At 44.4% G+C, this 19352-nt stretch overlaps 1 protein-coding gene across 1 annotated transcript; it reads left to right on the top strand.

The window, feature by feature from the left end:
• The first annotated feature begins 709 nt into the window (after positions 1–709).
• galnt17 (polypeptide N-acetylgalactosaminyltransferase 17) lies at positions 710–18470 on the top strand. Its single transcript, XM_063205435.1, has 11 exons — positions 710–1050; positions 1238–1421; positions 2761–2927; positions 4512–4686; positions 6502–6699; positions 9655–9772; positions 10689–10874; positions 12340–12477; positions 12812–12907; positions 15131–15292; positions 17187–18470. The coding sequence occupies exons 1-11, from the start codon at positions 807–809 to the stop codon at positions 17319–17321; spliced, it is 1803 nt and encodes a 600-aa protein (XP_063061505.1). The 5' UTR covers positions 710–806; the 3' UTR covers positions 17322–18470.
• The last annotated feature ends 882 nt before the right edge of the window (positions 18471–19352 follow it).

Below are 19352 nucleotides of genomic sequence, written 5' to 3'. Positions count from 1 at the left end.
CCATTACCGTTCGCATTTCAACACTTCATTTGCCATGACAACATCTAAGAGGATGCTGCGTCTGCACACCGACACATTTTCAGCAGAGTTCTTAGGAACCCTCCATGCGCAAGAAGCACAGGGCATTCCACGCTATCCTTTCCGTCATTGAGATACTAAATTGTCTACAAGGAGAAGACAGCTGCTATGGACAAAGATACCCGTTTTCTCTTTTCGCTCGTATGTTGTTAAAGCAGGCATTTGGCGACGTGGTATTCTCGCGCGCAAGGTGCAGAATCCCACCATAGGAACCATCCAGGAGGCGTGAAGAGGCTGACTTTGGACTCTAAAAATCAAAGATGTATGCTCATGAAGCAAAATCTGAGTATAGGCTTTCAATCGGAGAGGATCCCTCTTCACAAAACCTTTGTCATCATGAATGTTTGAGTTCTGAGTGAGATCTGGACACTGTATCGACACGGATGAAAGCTCACGAACAAGCTCCGTTTCACAGAGCAGAACACATCTCCGACCAATCCTCAATGCGAAATGGTAAGTGATCAAGCTGGTTAGGTGATATTGACCTTTATGGATTAGGCGTTGATGCTGCCCTGTCCAGTTAAGGTAACACACGCCTACGTGTCCATACATGGCATGCAATTAATTGAGAAGCCGTTGTTTCCAATCGCGCGTTTTGGGGGAAAACATAAATTGGCGCGATGCGTAGAACCATGCCGTTTGAATGTGACACAATACCTTTTGAACTCACTGTTTATCCAACGTCTCTTTAGATACGTCTAATCGGCTTCAGGACGCCAACATCCTTGATGGCTTGTGTGTCAAGAAGATGGAAAGTTTTATTGGTCCTGAATTTGATAGCAGTCGGTGGATTCATTACTTTCTGGGGCAAGTGTAACATACGCACGCCTAAAGGCATTGGTCTGGAGGCTTCGGCAGATCTGAGGAGACACACACATTTCAACATCACCGGTCAAGACACAAGCATCACTCAGGAAATCCTGTTGAGGAGACTCGGGTCACTGGAAGACGTGGTGTACAGGCAACTGAACGGTAGGCTACGTGAAGACAACAGAACAAACAACCAAGCGCAGGCAATCAAAGTTGGCGGTCTGATAGCCCCATTTACCTGTTGTGTACTGTACAGACACACAAAAAAATCAGTCTGTTGTTCTGAATGAAACGAGCCATTGTTGTGTTGCATGTTTTTTCATCAGTGACTGTGGTTGGTCCCTTACAGGCTTGTCAAAATCACTGGGGCTCATTGAAGGCTTTGGAGGTCGTGGGAGAGGTGGGCTGCCAGCGACCTTAGCTCCATCCGAAGTGAAGGAGGCCAAATTCCTGAAGGAAAAATATGGATACAATGCATATCTCAGTGACAAGATATCATTGGACAGATCCATCCCCGACTATCGACCGAGCAAGTAAGTGTGGGCCGGGCCGGCCAACAACAGCCCTCGTGATTTTGTTCCAGAGGAGTTGGTGGGAGGAAGCTGCTCAACACCAGGGCAGTTTTATGTTGTGGAGTCGAGACAAAGATGAAGTAGCCAAGCTCAAAAAAGAGCATACACACACACATAGAGCTGTTGACAGGTGTGGCTGGGCCCAGGACAAAATCATCTGAAAGGGCCCCCCACCCAATACATTAAATGTAATGAGGACCCAATTATGCCGCCCCCCCATCTCCATCGGCCCGGGACAGCTGACCCCTTTGTCCCCCTTTGTCAGCTTCCCTGCACACACACACACACACACACACACACACACACACACACACACACACACACACTGTAGACACACACACAGAGACTGTACACACACACACACACACACACACGCCCACACACACACTAAAAACGGTGATGTATGCCCCATCCAACCCAGACCTCGGACATGAGGCATTTTCCTTCCAACAGTAGGGGTGTAAAACATCTCCCTGCTTGCTTCCGCTGAGCTGAATTACCTTTCCCAGTTCTGTCTGCAGCTCCTCTTTTGTCCTGAGATGTTTATGTTGGTGTCATTACCTGAAGGTCCTGTACATCAGACAGTGGGTGCGTTCCAATATGCAATCTTGCGTCCTCCACTTGTGCTCGTGGCCTCGTACCAGGAAGTAATGTGTCATGATGACATCACTGACAACAGCATTATATTTCAATATCTCACAAAAGATCCATTGTAAAGTCATTTTCTCATTTGCAAACTGGAATGAATGAATGAATGAACGAATATAGAATAGTCCCCCAAAAATTGTTTTGGCTAGGCTGACAGCGGGGAAACGTAATTGTTTTCGCCACGGAGGCGGGGCATCAGCAAAACATGAGGCCACAAGCACAAGTGGAGGACGCAAGATCGCATATTGGAATGCACTCAGTCAGACAGACAGGCAGGCTTGGGCAGGCTGGCTTAGCCACTTCCATTCATCCCTCCCGCACCACAATTGGAGGTCAAAAATAGACAGCAGTATATATAGAAATCAGTCATATCGTTTCAAACACCATTCTGTCAACACCACAGAGATGAGAATGACATGCCAAAACAGAGGGGGGAAAAAAGAACCATTTTCATTTCTTCTCCCTCTATTAATTTATATGAGAGTGTGGTTTATGCATCTGTCCATAAATGTTCAGTGAGGTTGATGTATGTGTCTGGGATGTACAGTGAGTGCATTACCTTTTTTGATGGTGGATAATTCATTTGTGTGTGTGTGTGTGTGTGTGTGTGTGTGTGTGTGTGTGTGTGTGTGTGTGTGTGTGTGTTCTGCAGGTGCAGGAAAATCTTCTACCCGAGAGACCTTCCCCAGATCTCGCTCATCTTCATCTTCGTGAACGAGGCGCTGTCCGTCATCCTGCGCTCCGTCCATTCGGCTGTCAATCATACACCGGCCCACCTCCTCAAGGAGATCATACTGGTAGACGACAACAGCGACGAAGGTTGGTGGGTGTGGGGGTGTGGTTGGGTTGCTGGAGACCTACAGACTAGTGTATGTGTGTGCGTGCGTGTGCGTGCACACAGGTGTGCTGGTAGCTTTGGCCAGGCCCGGGACAAAGTCATGTGAAAAGGCCCCCTCCCAATAATGTTCTGAGCACCCAAGCCTGGGGCCTGTCTCTCCTTGGGCACAGGATAACAGACCTGTTTGTCACCCCCATGTCTGCTACCCTGGTGTGTGCATGCGTGCGCGTGCGCATGCACGTGTGTGTGTGTGTGTGGTTGTGTGTGTGCGCGCGCGCACATGCAAATGCATGCATGCGTGTGTGCATGCATGCGTGTGTGTGTATGTGCGCTTGTGTGTGCGTGTTTGTGTGTGTATTAGCGTGTGTGAAGGTTGGTGGAGACAAGTGTGTGTGGCGTGCCTGTGTATAGGTTGGCGTGTGTGTGTATAGGTTGCTGTTCGTGCTTGCGTGCGTGCACGGGTGTAGTGTGGTGAGCTTGTGTTCATGATTGTGTGCGATGTGTATTTGCATATGTGGATGTCACGCACCCCCATGAAAGTCAAATGATTTCATCACATGAGATGGTATGTGTGGCGAAGGCATGTACAGTACAAATACACTGTAGGGGAAGGAGCATCAATTTTGAATCAGCGGTTGGCAAGAATGCATTTGTGGCTGCCTCGGTCGGAGACTCAACTAGTTCACTGCTCACTCACCGGGCTTGTTTATAATTCAAAATAACCATGAATTTACCATAGCGATTCCCCAGGTGTGAGGATGTTGTTTTCTGTTTGTCAGATCTTCGCCAGTAAACAAGTTGTTGAGTAGGGCACGAGGGACACACCCATTGGTTGAGGGTTAGAGCAAGAAAAATATGAAGAAAACAGAATAGTGACAAAAGGACGCAATTTTTTTGTCCATTAATATTGCTACAGTAGATTTTCCATTCCATTAAAATTCCATAATTTTGTAGTGTCGTTCAAGTCATATTCTTTGAGGCTCATGTAAATCTTTTGTCTTTAAAGATGTCGTCGTCGTCGTCTCTCACACACTGTAGCTGACATTGTACCAAGTGCTGAGATAGGGAGGGGAGAGGGGTGTGGTGGTGAGCGTTTCTGGAGGAGTTTTCTCCCGGGAGAAGCATTCACCGTCTTCCACGGAGATCAAAGGCGTGGCAGTTTAGGGAGCAGGAAGCCTATTTTGCCTGGTGTTATTTAAACACGCTGTCAGTGTGCATTCGTAATCACCGAGCATGAAAAGAATAGCATTCCGCCACACTCACTCTTTCCTCGTTTCACAAACACAGAATTTCACACAATCTCTCTCCCTCTGTCTGTCTCTCTCTCACGCTCTCTCTGTGTTTTGCTTTCTCTGTGTTTACTGTTTCTATCTCTCTCTTCTCTCTGTCTCTCTCTTTTCTCTCTCTGTTCTTTCTTTCTCTCTCTCTCTCTTCTCTCTTTCTCTTTCTCTCTCTCTCTTTCTCTCTCTCTCTCTCTCTCTCTCTCTCTCTCTCTCTCTCTCTCTCTCTCTCTCTCTCTCTCTCTCTCTCTCTCTCTCTCCGCATGTTTGTGTTGTGTTCCACAGAGCAATTAAAGGGCCCACTGGAGGAGTATGTCAACAAGCGCTATCCGGGCCTCGTCAAAATTGTGCGCAATCAGAAGCGAGAGGGGCTTATCCGCGCCCGCCTGGAGGGCTGGAAAGTGGCCACGGGGGAGGTGACGGGCTTCTTCGATGCCCACGTCGAGTTCACTCCCTCCTGGTAAGGTGTCAAGACCCCCACCGTGGTGAGGTGGATGACCGGGTATTTACAGGGATTTACTTACAAACAAGAGTCTTAAATGGCTTTTCCTCCCATGCACACAATTTCTCCAGTGAAGTGGTAGAGATGCATCAAACACCACCCCCCTACTTTTTAATAAGCCAGGGCTTGGCAATTCTGCTTCAGAGGTTTACAGTCCTACACCCACTGTTTTGTTCCAGACAGTCACACAATCAGCTAATTGGTTTAATTGCCCGTTTTAATTGCACAGGTGGCATACAAAGAAGCCAGCAGTTTCACTGATTAAATGATTCGAGAAGTGCTCAGTAGTACTGTCTAGGAGGAACAAAATTGGTAGAAATTCTCTGACTTTCCTCCATGTGATGTGGAGCTTTTCGTCCCAGTTTTGGTGGAAAGTGTGTTGGCACGTTTATACCTCACAAGCCACTATTTTGATATGGAGAAGCCAAGCTGGATGGGTGCATATCACTACCCAAATCCTTTGTTCTCCTATCCTTGACTCCTACTTCTCCTGAGCAGGAAGCTAAGAAGGAATCAGAGCAGGGTGTAGGAATCGTGGCCGGATAAACTGGATTGTGAAAGTTGGGTTACTTTCACACTTGGTCCCTTTCAGCCATTTAAGCGAACTCAGACCCTTGGCTCAGCATATCGGCACATATACATGGGTTTTGTTTTGTTTTGTTTATAAAGACCGTGTTGTGAGAAGGGGCAAGACACTGGCAGCCAACCATGTGAGCTAATTTTTTTACCGACAGCGGTTTCCAACAATCAGAGGTTGAGTTGTGCGCAGCTAGGGTCGCTCAGCCAGGGGAAAACAAAAGTTTAGATCCCATGTATATGAATGCTCCAAAGCTTACCGAGACCACCTGGGAAATGAACCATACTGAGACTTAGGGCTGCACGATTATGGAAAAAATCGTAATCACGATTTTTTTTTTTTTTTGCAGATTTTTTTGAAAATTATAACAAGATGAAATATAACCAAGAATGAATTATATACGGGATGAGCAAAATAAAATGAATTGTAATATTTATGTAAAGACAATAGCAAGAAACTTAGGTGGACAGATTTCTGGCAAGAAACACCAGCCTGTCAGTATGTTCTGGCTTCAAGGATGCTCTCAAAGGTAGGTCACTATTGCCACGACTTCGATTTCACGATTTATCACGATTTTTGATTAATTTTGATTAATTGTGCAGCCCTACTGAGACCTTTGTTGACGTGGTCTCAGTACTGTTCACTAAGTCCTGACAAGTCTCCCCTGTGACTAGTTGTAATCACTTCAGGAGAGCTGTACCGGGTGTGATCCAAAAGAGGACTGGCAGCCCATAAACATCTAACGGGACAAGAAAGAGCACCTGTTCACTTTTGGAACAGAACAGAATTCGATTTGTTCGCTTTTTGGTTCACTTACAGAGGACTGAGTTTGGCTCACTTAAAAGTGACTATATGTGAAAATACACTGCCAGATATTATTTCTGTCTCTGCTCCCTATTACAGGTGATTTTACTAATTAGCTCATCACCCTGGCTGAAGGATGTGAAAATATAGTTCCTGTGAAAAATGACTGCCAATGCCACTATTGTATGGATTTTTTTGTGTGTGTTTATACTTTAAGTGGACTGTCCAAGAAGCATATTGATTGCCGCATATCAACCACCAATTACTAATTAATTTCTGGGCCTGACGTCGAAGCACCACAAAAAAAGTGTCTTTGAACTGTTTACAGAAATATCCATATACAGTATGTGTAAATGGAGTCTAAATCAACCTTGTGTCCTTGTTTCCCCCAGGGCTGAGCCAGTGTTGGCCCGCATCAAAGAGGAGCGCAAGAGGATCATCCTGCCCTCCATAGACAACATCAAGTATGAGACCTTTGAGCTGGAGCGCTATGAGAACTCGGGCCACGGCTACAACTGGGAGCTGTGGTGCATGTACATCAGCCCGCCCAGGCAGTGGTGGGACGAAGGAGACACCTCCGCACCCATCAGGTATGGCCTTTATTATGACAGGACAGTGTGAGAGGAGACAGGAAATGAGCAGGAGAGGGAAATGGGTAAGGACTGGGAAATGACCCCGTCTGGACTCGAACCGGGGTCCCCATGGCCATGTAAGCCCAAATGTGGGGGGCTTAGCGCGCTGCGCCACCATGCCCCCGAACCAGTGGCAAATTCAATTTTATCATTATTAAATAATCGATAGTCATGAATCGATGAGATATGTTGTGAAAATAAGCATCAGAATGCATCGTCATGACTATGTCTTTGCACACCCCTAATGCACAGGATATGTAGAGAGTAGAGTATCATAAATTACATCATATGTGTATGATACTGTATGTGATGAAATGGCAACAAGAGCCATCCAAGATGGCTCCCTTGTCAATGTCTGATTCAGGTGATGTGTGTTTGGGACCACCCCTCGGGTGACCCAAAACACGGCAGGCATTTGTTTTTCTGGTGATGTATGTCTGTGAAGACCAGAGTTGTACTGGTAATTTGGCATACAGGGCATTTTCCTGGTGGGTCGACAGTCCTTAGGGACTGATGCTGTTGTTTTTTGTTTGTTTATTTTTTCCCTCTTAGAGACAGGCCTTCAGTTTAGGCAGTGTTCTGAGCTTATCATAATATCTTAAAGGGACACTGTGTGAGATTTTTAGTTGTTTATTTCCAGAATTCATGCAGCCCATTCACTAATGTTACCTTTTTCATGAATACTTAACACCACCATCAAATTCTAAGTATTCATTATGACTGGAAAAATTGCACTTTTCATACATGAAAAGGGGGATCTTCTCCATGGTTCGGCATTTTGAATTTCCAAAAATAGCCATTTTTAGCTGCAAAAATGAATGTACTTGGACCATACTAGAAAATATTTGTTTATTACTTTGTAAACTTTCATGTAAAGATCAAATTTGGCAATAAGGAGCCTAGTTTCAATGAGCAGCATAGTTGCAGTACCTTTTTTGACCATTTCCTGCACAGTGTCCCTTTAAGGGGTCTGTGTGAGGGGCAGGTCTATGACAAAAATGACCGGGCTCTTCCTCAATCCCAGTCCAGCTCTGGTGAAAACCTTCATTCATCCAGGGCGTGTTTTCCAGAGTTCTTCTTATGCTTGGTTTCATGACTCATCCAAGAAACTTCATAGTCTCTTTGGATGAGGAAATAAATGTCTTATCAAGCTCAAGAAGTCAGGCAGTTGCTTAAGACAAAAGTCTTTGGATATGATGTCACAAGTAACCGCAGGGATTTTGTTAACACAAAGCTCTGTGGGAGAATGTCCTACGACACGATTCTAGAAGAACTAGTGAGGGAAAAAAAAGTCCTTACTCCTAAAACCGGTGATTGTCCTGATGATAAACAGCCTGATCAATTAGCACCGTGGCGGAGCTGTGCACTCGTTTGCGATATGGTGCTCTAAATATAGTGCGAGTTACCCCGTGGCTGCGCTGCGGAAGTGGTTGCTGAGTAGTCGTGAAGCATACTGTACACTGTACACTGCAAGCAATAGGTTACACTAAAATCAATTAGAAGTGGCTAAACCAGGACGTGAAAGTGCTGTGCGCACCATGTAGAGAAGTGGAGCTGTGTCTTTAAACGTAAATCCTGTTCTGCAACTATGTGTGTTGCCTGTGGGGTGGTAATATTGTGTTGGAGTGGACATTATGAATTTAGCCTTTTGTCTTGGCAGGGAAGCCAAGAGATGGGACAAATGGGTCAGTTGTCCTGGGCCCAGATGGGGGTTGGGGAGGGAGGGTTTTCCAGAATTGTGTGCTCATAACGCTGTATGTACTGGATGGGGTTGCGGGGTGGGGGGTGCTTCAGATGACTTCATCACCAAACCCTAGGGCGCATTCGGGCCGACTGAGGGCCGTGCCGGTGCCCGTTCCTGCACTTTATCACGAACCAGCAGTCGTGTTCACGACACAGATCTTAACGTTCGCAAACTGCAAAATACTTGATTTTTCTCTGAGAGCAGTGACGACAACATGACTGTCAGCAGATTCATCCGGATAACACAGTCACGTGCGGATTCGGAAACAGTTCACACAGCCCGGTACGAACACGGCACCGGCTCTGTGCTGGTCGGCCTGATAACCACCCTAGGGCAACTGACTGCTTTGGCTTGGCCCAGGATAGTCAATGAATATGGGCAAAATGAAAATTTGCAGTATTTTGGCACCAATGATTCAAATTTAACAGCTATAGTGTTGGTAAAAAATCTCTAACTGTTGAATTAACACTACAAAATTTCCTGTAGCCTACAAGCAAGTTGTCACAGAAATGGGGCCTGTCTTATCTTGCGCTGGCTTTCTTTAGGTCAAGTAAAACAGGCCATCTTTCTTTCTCGCCATTGTCTGTGTTTTGGACATACAAGGTACAAGTTTGAAAGATTTGGTTCACCACCACCATCGCAGCAACTGGATAATAACCCTGAAGTGACTTTGCCTAGAATGTGTGTGTGCGTGCGTGCGTGCGTGCGTGCGTGCGTGTGTGTGTGTCTGTCTTGTTTTTTCCCGCGCTGCATTAGAGCTAAATATTTCATCGAGGGTACTCTGTGAAGTTTCTAAAATGTGGGGCTGAGGCAGTGGTGGCCGTAAGTTATGGTGGGCAGGCAGGCTTTAAGTAAGTACTGTAAGGTCACACATGTTAATATTGATGAGCAGCACTCAATACACCCCTGTAGTCAAAAGCCACACGGGGCATGCACACGCAGTCACATATACAGGTACGTGCACTGTCGAACGCACCTACAGTACGCACGCAATGCACACAAACACACACACACACACACACACACACACACACACACTGTCCTTGTCGCTGTCGCTCTCTTGCTCTCCCACTCTCTCTCTCTCTCTCTCTCTCTCGCTCTCTCTCGCTCTCTCTCTCTCGCTCTCTCACTCACACACACCACACACACTCCAATATTTCTTTACACAGGACTCCCGCGATGATTGGCTGCTCTTTCGTGGTGAACCGCGAATACTTTGGAGAGCTGGGCCTGCTGGACTCAGGCATGGACGTGTACGGAGGAGAGAACATCGAGCTCGGAATCAGGGTTAGTATGTCACCCATTTATCTCTCCCCCCCTGTGGAAAAAAATAGAACAAGTGGCCGTGGCCATGAAGGGGTAAAAAAACTGTAGGCTGCCTGTAGCCTCGATTTCAGGATATTTTGGTACAACATGCAACACCCAGGAATTTCATCAGGAGACCGCTTATTGTGTGCGCGCGCGCGTGTGTGTGTGTGTGTGTGTGTGTGTGTGTGTGTGTGTGTGTGTGTGTGTGTGTGTGTGTGTGTGTGTGTGTGTGTGTGTGTGTGTGTGTGTGGCTGTGGCTGTGGCTGTGTGTGTTTATGTGTGGCTGTGTGTGTGTCACATAATGTGTGCTTCTGTGTGTACATATCTATAACTGTTGTGTGTGTGTGTGTGTGTTTATGTGTGTTTATATTCATGTGCGAGTGTGTTTGTGTGTGAGCATTTATTTGTTAATTTTCTGGCATGTTTGTGTGTGTGTGTGTGTGTACATGTATGTATTTGTGTGTTAATGCTGGCATGTTTATGTGTGTGTGTACCATGTATGTATTTGTGTGTTAATGCTGGCATGTTTATGTGTGTGTGTACCATGTATGTATTTGTGTGTTAATGCTGGCATGTTTATGTGTGTGTGTGTGTGTGTGTGTACATGTATGTATTTGTTTGTTAATGCTGTCATGTTTATGTGTGTGTGTGTGTACATGTATGTATTTGTGTGTGTGTGTGTGTGTGTGTGTATTTGTTTGTTAATGCTGGCATGTTTATGTGTGTGTGTGTGTGTGTACATGTATGTATTTGTTTGTTATTGCTGGCATGTTTATGTGTGTGTGTGTGTACATGTATGTATTTGTGTGTTAATGCTGGCATGTTTATGTGTGTGTGTGTACATGTATGTATTTGTGTGTTAATGCTGGCATGTTTATGTGTGTGTGTGTGCCAGGTTTGGCTGTGCGGTGGCAGTATGGAGGTGCTGCCGTGCTCCAGGGTGGCCCACATCGCCCGCACCAAGAAGCCGTACCACAGCAACATCGCCTTCCACACACGCCGCAACGCCCTGCGCGTGGCCGAGGTCTGGATGGACGAGTTCAAATCCCACGTCTACTTGGCCTGGAACCTCCCCATGGAGGTGCGTGACTCATGGCCTACACACTACGCCCTACGCCCTCCCCATTACGTATACACTACCAGAGGCGGACTTTACATTAGGCAAACCTAGGCAATTGCCGAGGGCCCCCGATCAAATGTGCCCTCCATAGGGGCCCCTAACTGTCACACACACAAAAAAGAAGGACGAATCTTAATGTGTCACTTGTGCAAAGTAATTCAAGATATACGTATATGAGACAAAACACTAAAATGGCACCCTCGCTCCTTTCATGCCAATTGGTGTCTTAAAAGAATGACTTTTGAGGGCCCCATGTTTATATTTTGCCTAGGGCCCAAAGTGACTAGATCCGCCCCTGCACACTACACACCACACCCTCCCCTGCCCTGCCTCTCTTGACCGGCCACCCTCCCATCTGTCGCGTTGTACCGTGGCTGGAACAAGTGTTGGCTTGAGCATCCCTTCTCCTGGCCTGGCCATCGCCGGACTGTATCATTACTGAGATGTAGCTGTAGTATGGGAACTATCTACTCATTTTCTTATGTGTTGAGTTCGATCTAAAGCAGGGGTGTCAAACTGAAATTGACTGAGGGCCAAAATCAAAATCTGGGAACAAAGTCGCGGGCCGAACAATTATTTTAAAAAATGGACTAAAATTGTGCATGCATACACACACTTCATACTCATAGTTAAATTTCACATACACTCTTTCCCATCATATTTGTTAGTTCAAAGTGTCTACACATCCTGTGAGACAGCAAATTTCATGTTCAAGTCATATTATGCTATACATTGATGGTGTATGTGGGCCAACTATAATAGAGATTTGAAATGACTCCGCGGGTCAAATTTGGCCCCCGGGCCTGAGTTTGACATCCCTGATCTAAAGTATTTAAAATACGACCTAAAGCTTGATGAGAAGCTTCTGGTGTCAGCATGGTGGAGCTCTTAACAAGTTTCCGTTTGTCTATGGGTGCATTCCATTATGCGGACTCCCGTCCTCCACTTGCGCTTGTGGCCTCGCATTTTGCTGACAACTGATAAGTTTCCCCGCTGTCAGCCTAGCCACAACATTTTTTTGGGAGACTATTCTTCATACACCATCCTGTTTGCAAATGAGAAAATGACATTAGAATTGAGCTTTTGCGAGACATTGAAATAGAATGCTTTTGTCGGTGACGTCATCACGAGGAGGACGCAAGGGAGGATGGTTGCCAGTGCCGGATGCCATGCTAGTTACACTGCTCACATTCATACAGCACCATGTATTGGCAAGGATGAATGTGCTGACATCTACGTTATCAAGTTTTACTTGATTCGCATAGCAAACTATTTGGTTCCAGAACGCTGTACTTTTTGCCATGAAGTGAACATGTCAGTCGGTTTGAGGTTGGTGACTGCCTGAAAATTCTCTCCTCTTCTCCCCCCCCTCTCCCTCTCTCTCTCTCTCTCCCTCTCTCTCTCACCCCACCCCACCACCCTCTAGGGTCATGGGATTGATTACGGTGACATATCCCAAAGAGTGGCCCTGAGGAAGAGCATGGAGTGCAAGAACTTTGAGTGGTATCTGGACAACATCTACCCAGAGATGAGGAGGTACAACAGCACTCTCTTTTACGGGGAGGTGAGTGAGTCTTGACTTCACTTCACGGATGAATAATTTAACTTAGTGCTTTATGCAGTTTTTTCTTTTTGTGCTGAAGTGAACCTCGCTTGTACTGTATTTCTATTTTTGTTGCTGTAAAAAATGGATCATTGATTTTTTTTCTACTGTGTTCTCTGCTTCCCTCATGTCTGACAGATTCGTAATAATTTAGGTTTATGCTTTATGAAGGTTTTTTTTCTTTTTACTGAAGTGAAACTCGCTTCTGGTGTTCTCTGGTGGATTTTTTTGTTGGAGGAAAATAAATGGATCATTGATTTTTACTGTGTTCTGTGCTGCCCTCGTCTCTTGACAGATCCGCAACAACAACGTGACAAATCTTTGTGTGGACCAAGGTGAGAAGGAGAACCACACGGCCACCCTGCACCCCTGTCATGGCTGGGGACCACAGGTAAGCATTTTTTTAAGAAGCTGTTTCCACGTAGCCTGCTATTTTTTGGCCTTTCCGTCTTTTTAACGTTTTTAAATCCACATATCCAAATGTGTGTGTTACAATCAGGGATGGAAATATTAATAAGCACCCGTCCACCTGCCAATGACAGGTAAATTTCAGTGGTGACTGGTAAATTTTTCAACCCACCAGTCACTTGGACTGGTTAAAAACAGTGAGTGACTGGTAGATTTTGAAATCTACCTGCCACCGTGACTGGTGGGGAAAAAACTCAAGTTCCACCCCTGGTTACAATTGAGGTTTTATTTTATCCCCCTGGTGTGTTTCCACCTGAACAGGAGGAAAAAATACCCACATATACAAATGTCCTGCTACATGGAAACAGCACTTTAAGTCGTCGTCCTGGTTGTTTAGAACCAGTGTGTCAAATGCACTGTTTTTCCAGCTATATTCTTTTTTATTTATTATAGCAGCAAGCAGGTGTTTGCAATAATGGAGTTATTTTAGATTATTGTTTTGCCGTTAGAGTACACATATTTCATTGTAAGAGAATCTCAGCACACTGTTTCTGCTCCCAGTTTTATTAAATGCAATGTTTCACAGCTCACACCTGACAGACCTTATCAGTCGATATTTTTTATAATAAGAGGAAGCAGAATCATTGTGTTGAGATTCTCTTTCTCGCTTTGATACATTTTTTAAATCCAGGATGTGCGTGCTCTAATTTCACCAAAATCCATTCATAACGTCTTGAGTTATCCTGCTGTCAAACAAACAAACAGACAGACAAACAAATGTGACCGAAAAACATAACCTTGGCAGAATGTAATCACATATTCCAAACATTTAAAATGCTGTAGTGTGTAAATTGGCATTAACAGCAGAGTAAAGAGAAAGTAAGGTGTACTGTGCTTGTCTTTTTTGTGTACCTCTGCGCAATGTCAGTGAAGATTCTGAGTCATTCAGGACATGTTATCCAAAGGCGTTCAGTTGTACTGCAAGATACTAGGTTTCTATTTGGCACCGTCTGCACTGGCAGGAAAGCAGACCGGGGGGGGTGACACAAAGGGGTCAGCCGCCACAGGATCAGGGAGATATGGGGGGGGGCATAATTGGGCCCTCAATATATTGAATGCATTGGGTGGCGGGGGTTGATGACACAAAAGGGTCGCTGTCCCGGGACCAAGTTGATTATGGGGGGAAGGGGGCATAATTGGGCCCTCAATACATTGAATGCATTGGGTGGTGGGGGGGCCCTTTCAGATGACTTTTTCCCGGGCCCAGCCAAAGCTGTCAACAGCCCTGGCACTGCACACAATGTCTCCATTTCATCTCACATTGTGCTTACAAAACCATTCACCTTCCCTCAATCTTCTTCGCCATGTCCGCTGGCTGTTGTTGTGGCCCATTTTCCAAACATCTACAACAACAAACGCTTTGCAAATTTGGATTGGCTGAAATGTGAGGCCAAAAGAAGTGTCATGTGCTTGTCTATTTGGGTGAACATTGTGTCTATTTTGTCTCACCTTGTGAGTATCAAAGCGGTCACCTCTCCACCCTGTCTCCTCCGCCTTGTCCGCTGCAAACACACACACACACACACACACACACACACACACACACACACACACACACACACACAGACATCAATGAGTATAAAGTGATCCGTTAAAACAAAGGGGATACGCACTCCGGGCTTCTGAATTAACAATCCGGTGCAAATAGAGCAGGACTAAATCATAAAAGAAAGGGAAAATAATCTGGTACCACATGGATGACTGTTTTCTGTTATTTATTTTATTTATTTTATCAGTGCAGTAAGACTAACGTTTCGACATGCGTCTTCGTCCTCTGATGTGGCACCAGATTCTTTTCCCTCTCTTTTATGATTCGTTAAAACATAAAACTTGCTTTCCTCTTCCTTCAACTGGCCTTTGGCTAATCACTACGTACTCACTCATGTCTGTTCCTGTCTCTCTATTGCTGTGTTTTTATCATTTGTTTCCTATAGATTCTCTGAGTGCGTTTTCACTCGTTTGCTCTTTTCCTTACTTGAAATAGTGTTATTTTATTAGAATAGACAAGAAATGGTTTATTGCCAAAGCAGTGAAATTAAATTATTTTAATCAATCTTCACACCATGAAGCATATTGCATACATATTGCATACTGTTGTCTATGAGAAGTGCTATGAAAACTAAACTGTACATCCTTGTTTCCGTAGTTGGGTCGCTATACTAAAGAGGGCCACCTGTTCCTGGGCCCCCTGGGCAGCACTGGGGACGACACGCGCTGTGTGGTGGATGACGGCGTCAGTCCCTCACCTCAGCTCCTCAACTGCGACAAGATCACCAGCCTCAAACAGAAGACATGGAACTTTGCACAGGTAACGCATGGAATGGAACATCTCCGCTGCCGATATGCTCAGTAAATTTAATGTTTTACAGTGCAGCGTTACAACCACATAATTACTGATGTGCTTTGAGAAATGGCGACCTGGCCCCCTGCCAAATGCCATATGTCAGGGATGGGCAGTTATTTTGGCCCAAGGGCCACATTGGGTTTAGAACATTTACCAGAGGGCCAGATGTCACAAGCAATTTGGCCTTGGTAATAATAAGACAACCGTGTACGCTAACATAACTAGTCAGCTATTCAATTTCTGGACATTGTAATGAAATGTAATTAGATATAGCCTACGTACTTGGTTAATTTTAAGTTGGCAAGACCTGTTTTAGAATTTGTATATGAAAGTTGTCTTTCTTGAAAAGGCTCTGCGGGCCACATGAAATGGCCCTAGCCTGAGTTTGACCAAAGAGGTTGGATATATAATAAGAGGAATCAAAACACGCCCACTCAATGCAAAAGCGTGTGCTCAAAATTTGGTCTCCTAAGGGGGCGTTGTCCCTCCTTCTTCTTCTCTTTTCGTGGTGTTTGCACAAGACGTGCGCTACCGCCATCTACAGCGCTAAGGGGACTCCATTTATTCTCTACCTCAAGACTCCAAAGGTCTCCTAATCGAAGGTCTCCTAAAGGGGCGTTCACCCGACATAAAGTGGATACCGGAAAAGAACCCGCCTGCTTTATCTCACTCTCATATACGATTCTCTGGTTTGACCACTTCTGCCATATGTTGTGTGTTTGGTGCCACCCAGAGGTGACTCAAACAATACAGGTGGAAACACACAGACATGGGTGAATGCAATGCCTGGCCCAACGCCCTCCTGGGGGTCAGGTAACGAAAAAGAGAAAGAGAAGCAGGCATCAAAACATTGAGTAATCCAACATTAACAATGTATTTATTGTTAATTTTTTTTTATCATTTTTTAATTATTATTGGTGTTATTATAACAGGATTGCAAAATTACCAATCACATAAAATGGCAGAAAGAGGGAGGGGCAGGGAAGACGAGACTTGACAAACATGACGCAGACACGTAACAACAGAAAAGGCAGTAAACAGACAAACACGGAAGTAAAACAAAAATGACTCATCAACGATGATTAAATAGTATGATCAGATTAGATTCCCATTAAGTAATATGAATTTACCACCAAACTGGTGTTTTTCGTAGACTTTACTGGGGTAGAACCGAGACCAAATCATAGAGTTAATTACACCGCTAGAAAGACACTAACTTATTCATGCAGTATCTTTCCAACTGAATTAATGTCTTTGCACCCTTCATTTCGTATAATCTTTACCACATTTCTACTTCGCTCTGCTCTGAATTAAACGTGTGAGTGAGTGAGTGTGTGCTGTGATGTATTCATGCATGACTTAGTTAATGCCAATACATGAACCCATCTGTGCTCCGGCCCATCATCATGACTGGTTCATACAAAAATTGAATCTTTTTTTTTTATTTCTTGCCCTTATGAAACTCGCAGGAAATACAAACACACACATTCATTACAAAAATACACAAAAATAAAGATAGAAACTAAAACAGAACCAATTACAACAACTGATATAATGAAACAAAACAGACAAACAAAAAAGTCACCTCGTCATTAAATATTATGCATCACTTGATTATACAGGGTCACATTAGATTCATGATAGCCATGTTACCATGATTCATGTAGCCAGTGTTTAATAAAGGCTTTTTAACTTTAATATGCAGTGCCTCAAATAGTGTTTTTATCTTTTCATGGCAGTTTGGACACCCACGTTTTTTTGATGAGCACCCTTTTTTACTAACTGGATACAGGACCCAGTGAAGCATTCCCTTTTCTCTTTTGTTAAGATTCATGATACTTCTTTTAATTTTTTCCAGAATGATGCAATCGTGAACCGGGCCACGGGCCGCTGCCTGGAGGTGGTTCCGGCCAACGTGCTCTTTAGCAACATGCTGGTGCTGAGGTCCTGCACGGGCCAGAGGTGGACCATCAAGAACACCATGAAGCAGTGACCCGACCTGACCCGCACGACCAGCACCAGCCAGCAGAGCCAGAGCCACAGCCAGCCCCGATCCTCACCAGGACGACAGCGCAGCGGGCAGAGGAGAGGAGAGGAGAGGAGAGGAGAGTTGGACAACACTTGCTTTGGGCTGAATCACTGCTCTCAATAACGAAGACACGGTGGTTGTAATCTGAGCACGCAGCTTAATAAAAAAAGTACCAAAAAAAAAGAAAACGCCAGCCTTTTATGCTCACTGGAGTTACTCTTGAGTGCTGGTGAACACGATAACAGGCCTCCCTCTCTTTCTCTCTCTCTTTCGCCGCAAAGAGACTGAAGACTGTCTGGGACAAGGGACTTTGCCAAAACCAAAACAAGACATGCTTTTGGTCCTCAACTGAAGAGAAAAAAAATCCCATTTCCCCTCAGGGATAAAGTGTATTACATTTTTTCGTCCGTTCATTGATGTCGGTGAATGGCATTTATCTACAATAAAAACCATTCTGCAAATACTATATAGTGACCATGGTGACTTTAGGGCCTTTATCGTGTATAAGATGTCATATTGCTGTTGCTGAGGGAAAAAAGCATTTATCAGTGTGCTTGGGAAAATAGTTCTAGGGTATTTTTTTGTTTTCGTTAGTAGGTATTGCTTTGATATATGGATTCATGGACTCCATTGTGATCAAAGTGCCCCCTGCCCCCCTTAATTTAATTTCTGTTTGAAATGTGAATCATTTGGAGCATTCAATAGCACTACAGTAGCATGTAATGTTATTCGCACTTGGCAAAACTACTCGTATGAAGAAAAGATTGTTTTTTATACATCAGTGTGTGACACTGTATCTTGGTGCCATATAGGAATTTCAAAAAACAAAAAAATAAACAACAAAAAATGGGGAAAACAATCTTGATTGACCTTAACATTCAAACATTTATCACTGCATTGAAGGACTTGTAAAGATGCCACAGTGGGACAGTTGGCCTACATGCTGTAAAAAATAAATAAATACAGATTTATATTGTTTGAAATGACATGTATTGTACGGTCAAATATTCAATTGTTTCCGTGATCAGAGTTGGATTTTCCCATACCGTCTTCCATTTTGTAGTAACATTATCTTGGTTTGAATAAAAATCTGAATTCTGTGATGGCGGTTTACCTGTTAGGATTGTGATTATTATTTTTTTTTAATGTTTTTTGAAGAAAATTGGCAGGTTGGATAAAAGTCTGTTGGCAGCTTTTCATATTGTGACAGCCAACAACCAATGCTATAAATACACCATAGACCCTACAGTAGATAAATTGCTGGTAGCCTATACTGAAACGGCATTATATATTTATTACATTCGCTTGTAACACCCTGTCGCATCCAGAGGCATTATAGATAAAAGGAACATCGCACCACTACTTGTTCTGGGCATGTTTCCAAACCGCGACTTTTAATGACCTCTGCATACCTCATAGAGTCTTGTAGACCATCTCCATGTGCCATGTACAACACGTCATGATGTGCATTCCTGCAATTCAAGTGACCTATGTATTGGAGCGGTTGTCAGTCAGTCCTTTCCCTTGTGAAAACTGCAATGTAGACCTATAACAGGGAAACTGCGATTTTCATGTCTAAAATATTTAATGTCTAAAATATTGCACTCTTTGGGTGAATGCTGTTTGGCGTTTTATCATATCCAAAATATTGCAGTTGTCCGACTGCAGTAATACCAGTGTATTGCAGTGAAATGTGCAGGTGTTTGTACTGCAATGCAATATGGGAATTTTTCATTTATCAATTTTCATTAACTAATTAATGCAATGACTGCTACACAGTGCAGTGAAGACTAAGGGCTACAGGCAGGGCCGCTGCTAAGGTTTTGGAGGCCCTAAGCATACCTGGCAAGACCCCCCCCCCCTTAATTAAATAATATGTTTTGTGAATCTCAATATAGGAGGTCCCAATTTTGGGGGGAAAGTGGTTGAGGCCCTAAAAGCGCTCTAGCGACGGCCCTGGCTACAGAGGAGGAAGATTTCTCTATGTCTTTGTTG

This window comes from Engraulis encrasicolus, chromosome 8, assembly GCF_034702125.1.
Source record: "Engraulis encrasicolus isolate BLACKSEA-1 chromosome 8, IST_EnEncr_1.0, whole genome shotgun sequence".
In the NCBI taxonomy this organism is placed as follows: Eukaryota; Metazoa; Chordata; class Actinopteri; order Clupeiformes; family Engraulidae; genus Engraulis; species Engraulis encrasicolus.
Note: the sequence above shows the minus strand (reverse complement) of the source record. Positions and strands in the feature narration are given on the sequence as shown.

Excerpts from the sequence above, each read along its gene's own strand:
- galnt17 (XM_063205435.1), top strand. The coding sequence starts at position 807 with ATGGCTTGTGTGTCAAGAAGATGGAAAGTTTTATTGGTCCTGAATTTG. Across the intron at positions 9,773-10,688 it reads ACATCGAGCTCGGAATCAGG|GTTTGGCTGTGCGGTGGCAG; the intron begins GTTAGTATGTCA and ends TGTGTGTGCCAG. Across the intron at positions 10,875-12,339 it reads CCTGGAACCTCCCCATGGAG|GGTCATGGGATTGATTACGG; the intron begins GTGCGTGACTCA and ends ACCACCCTCTAG.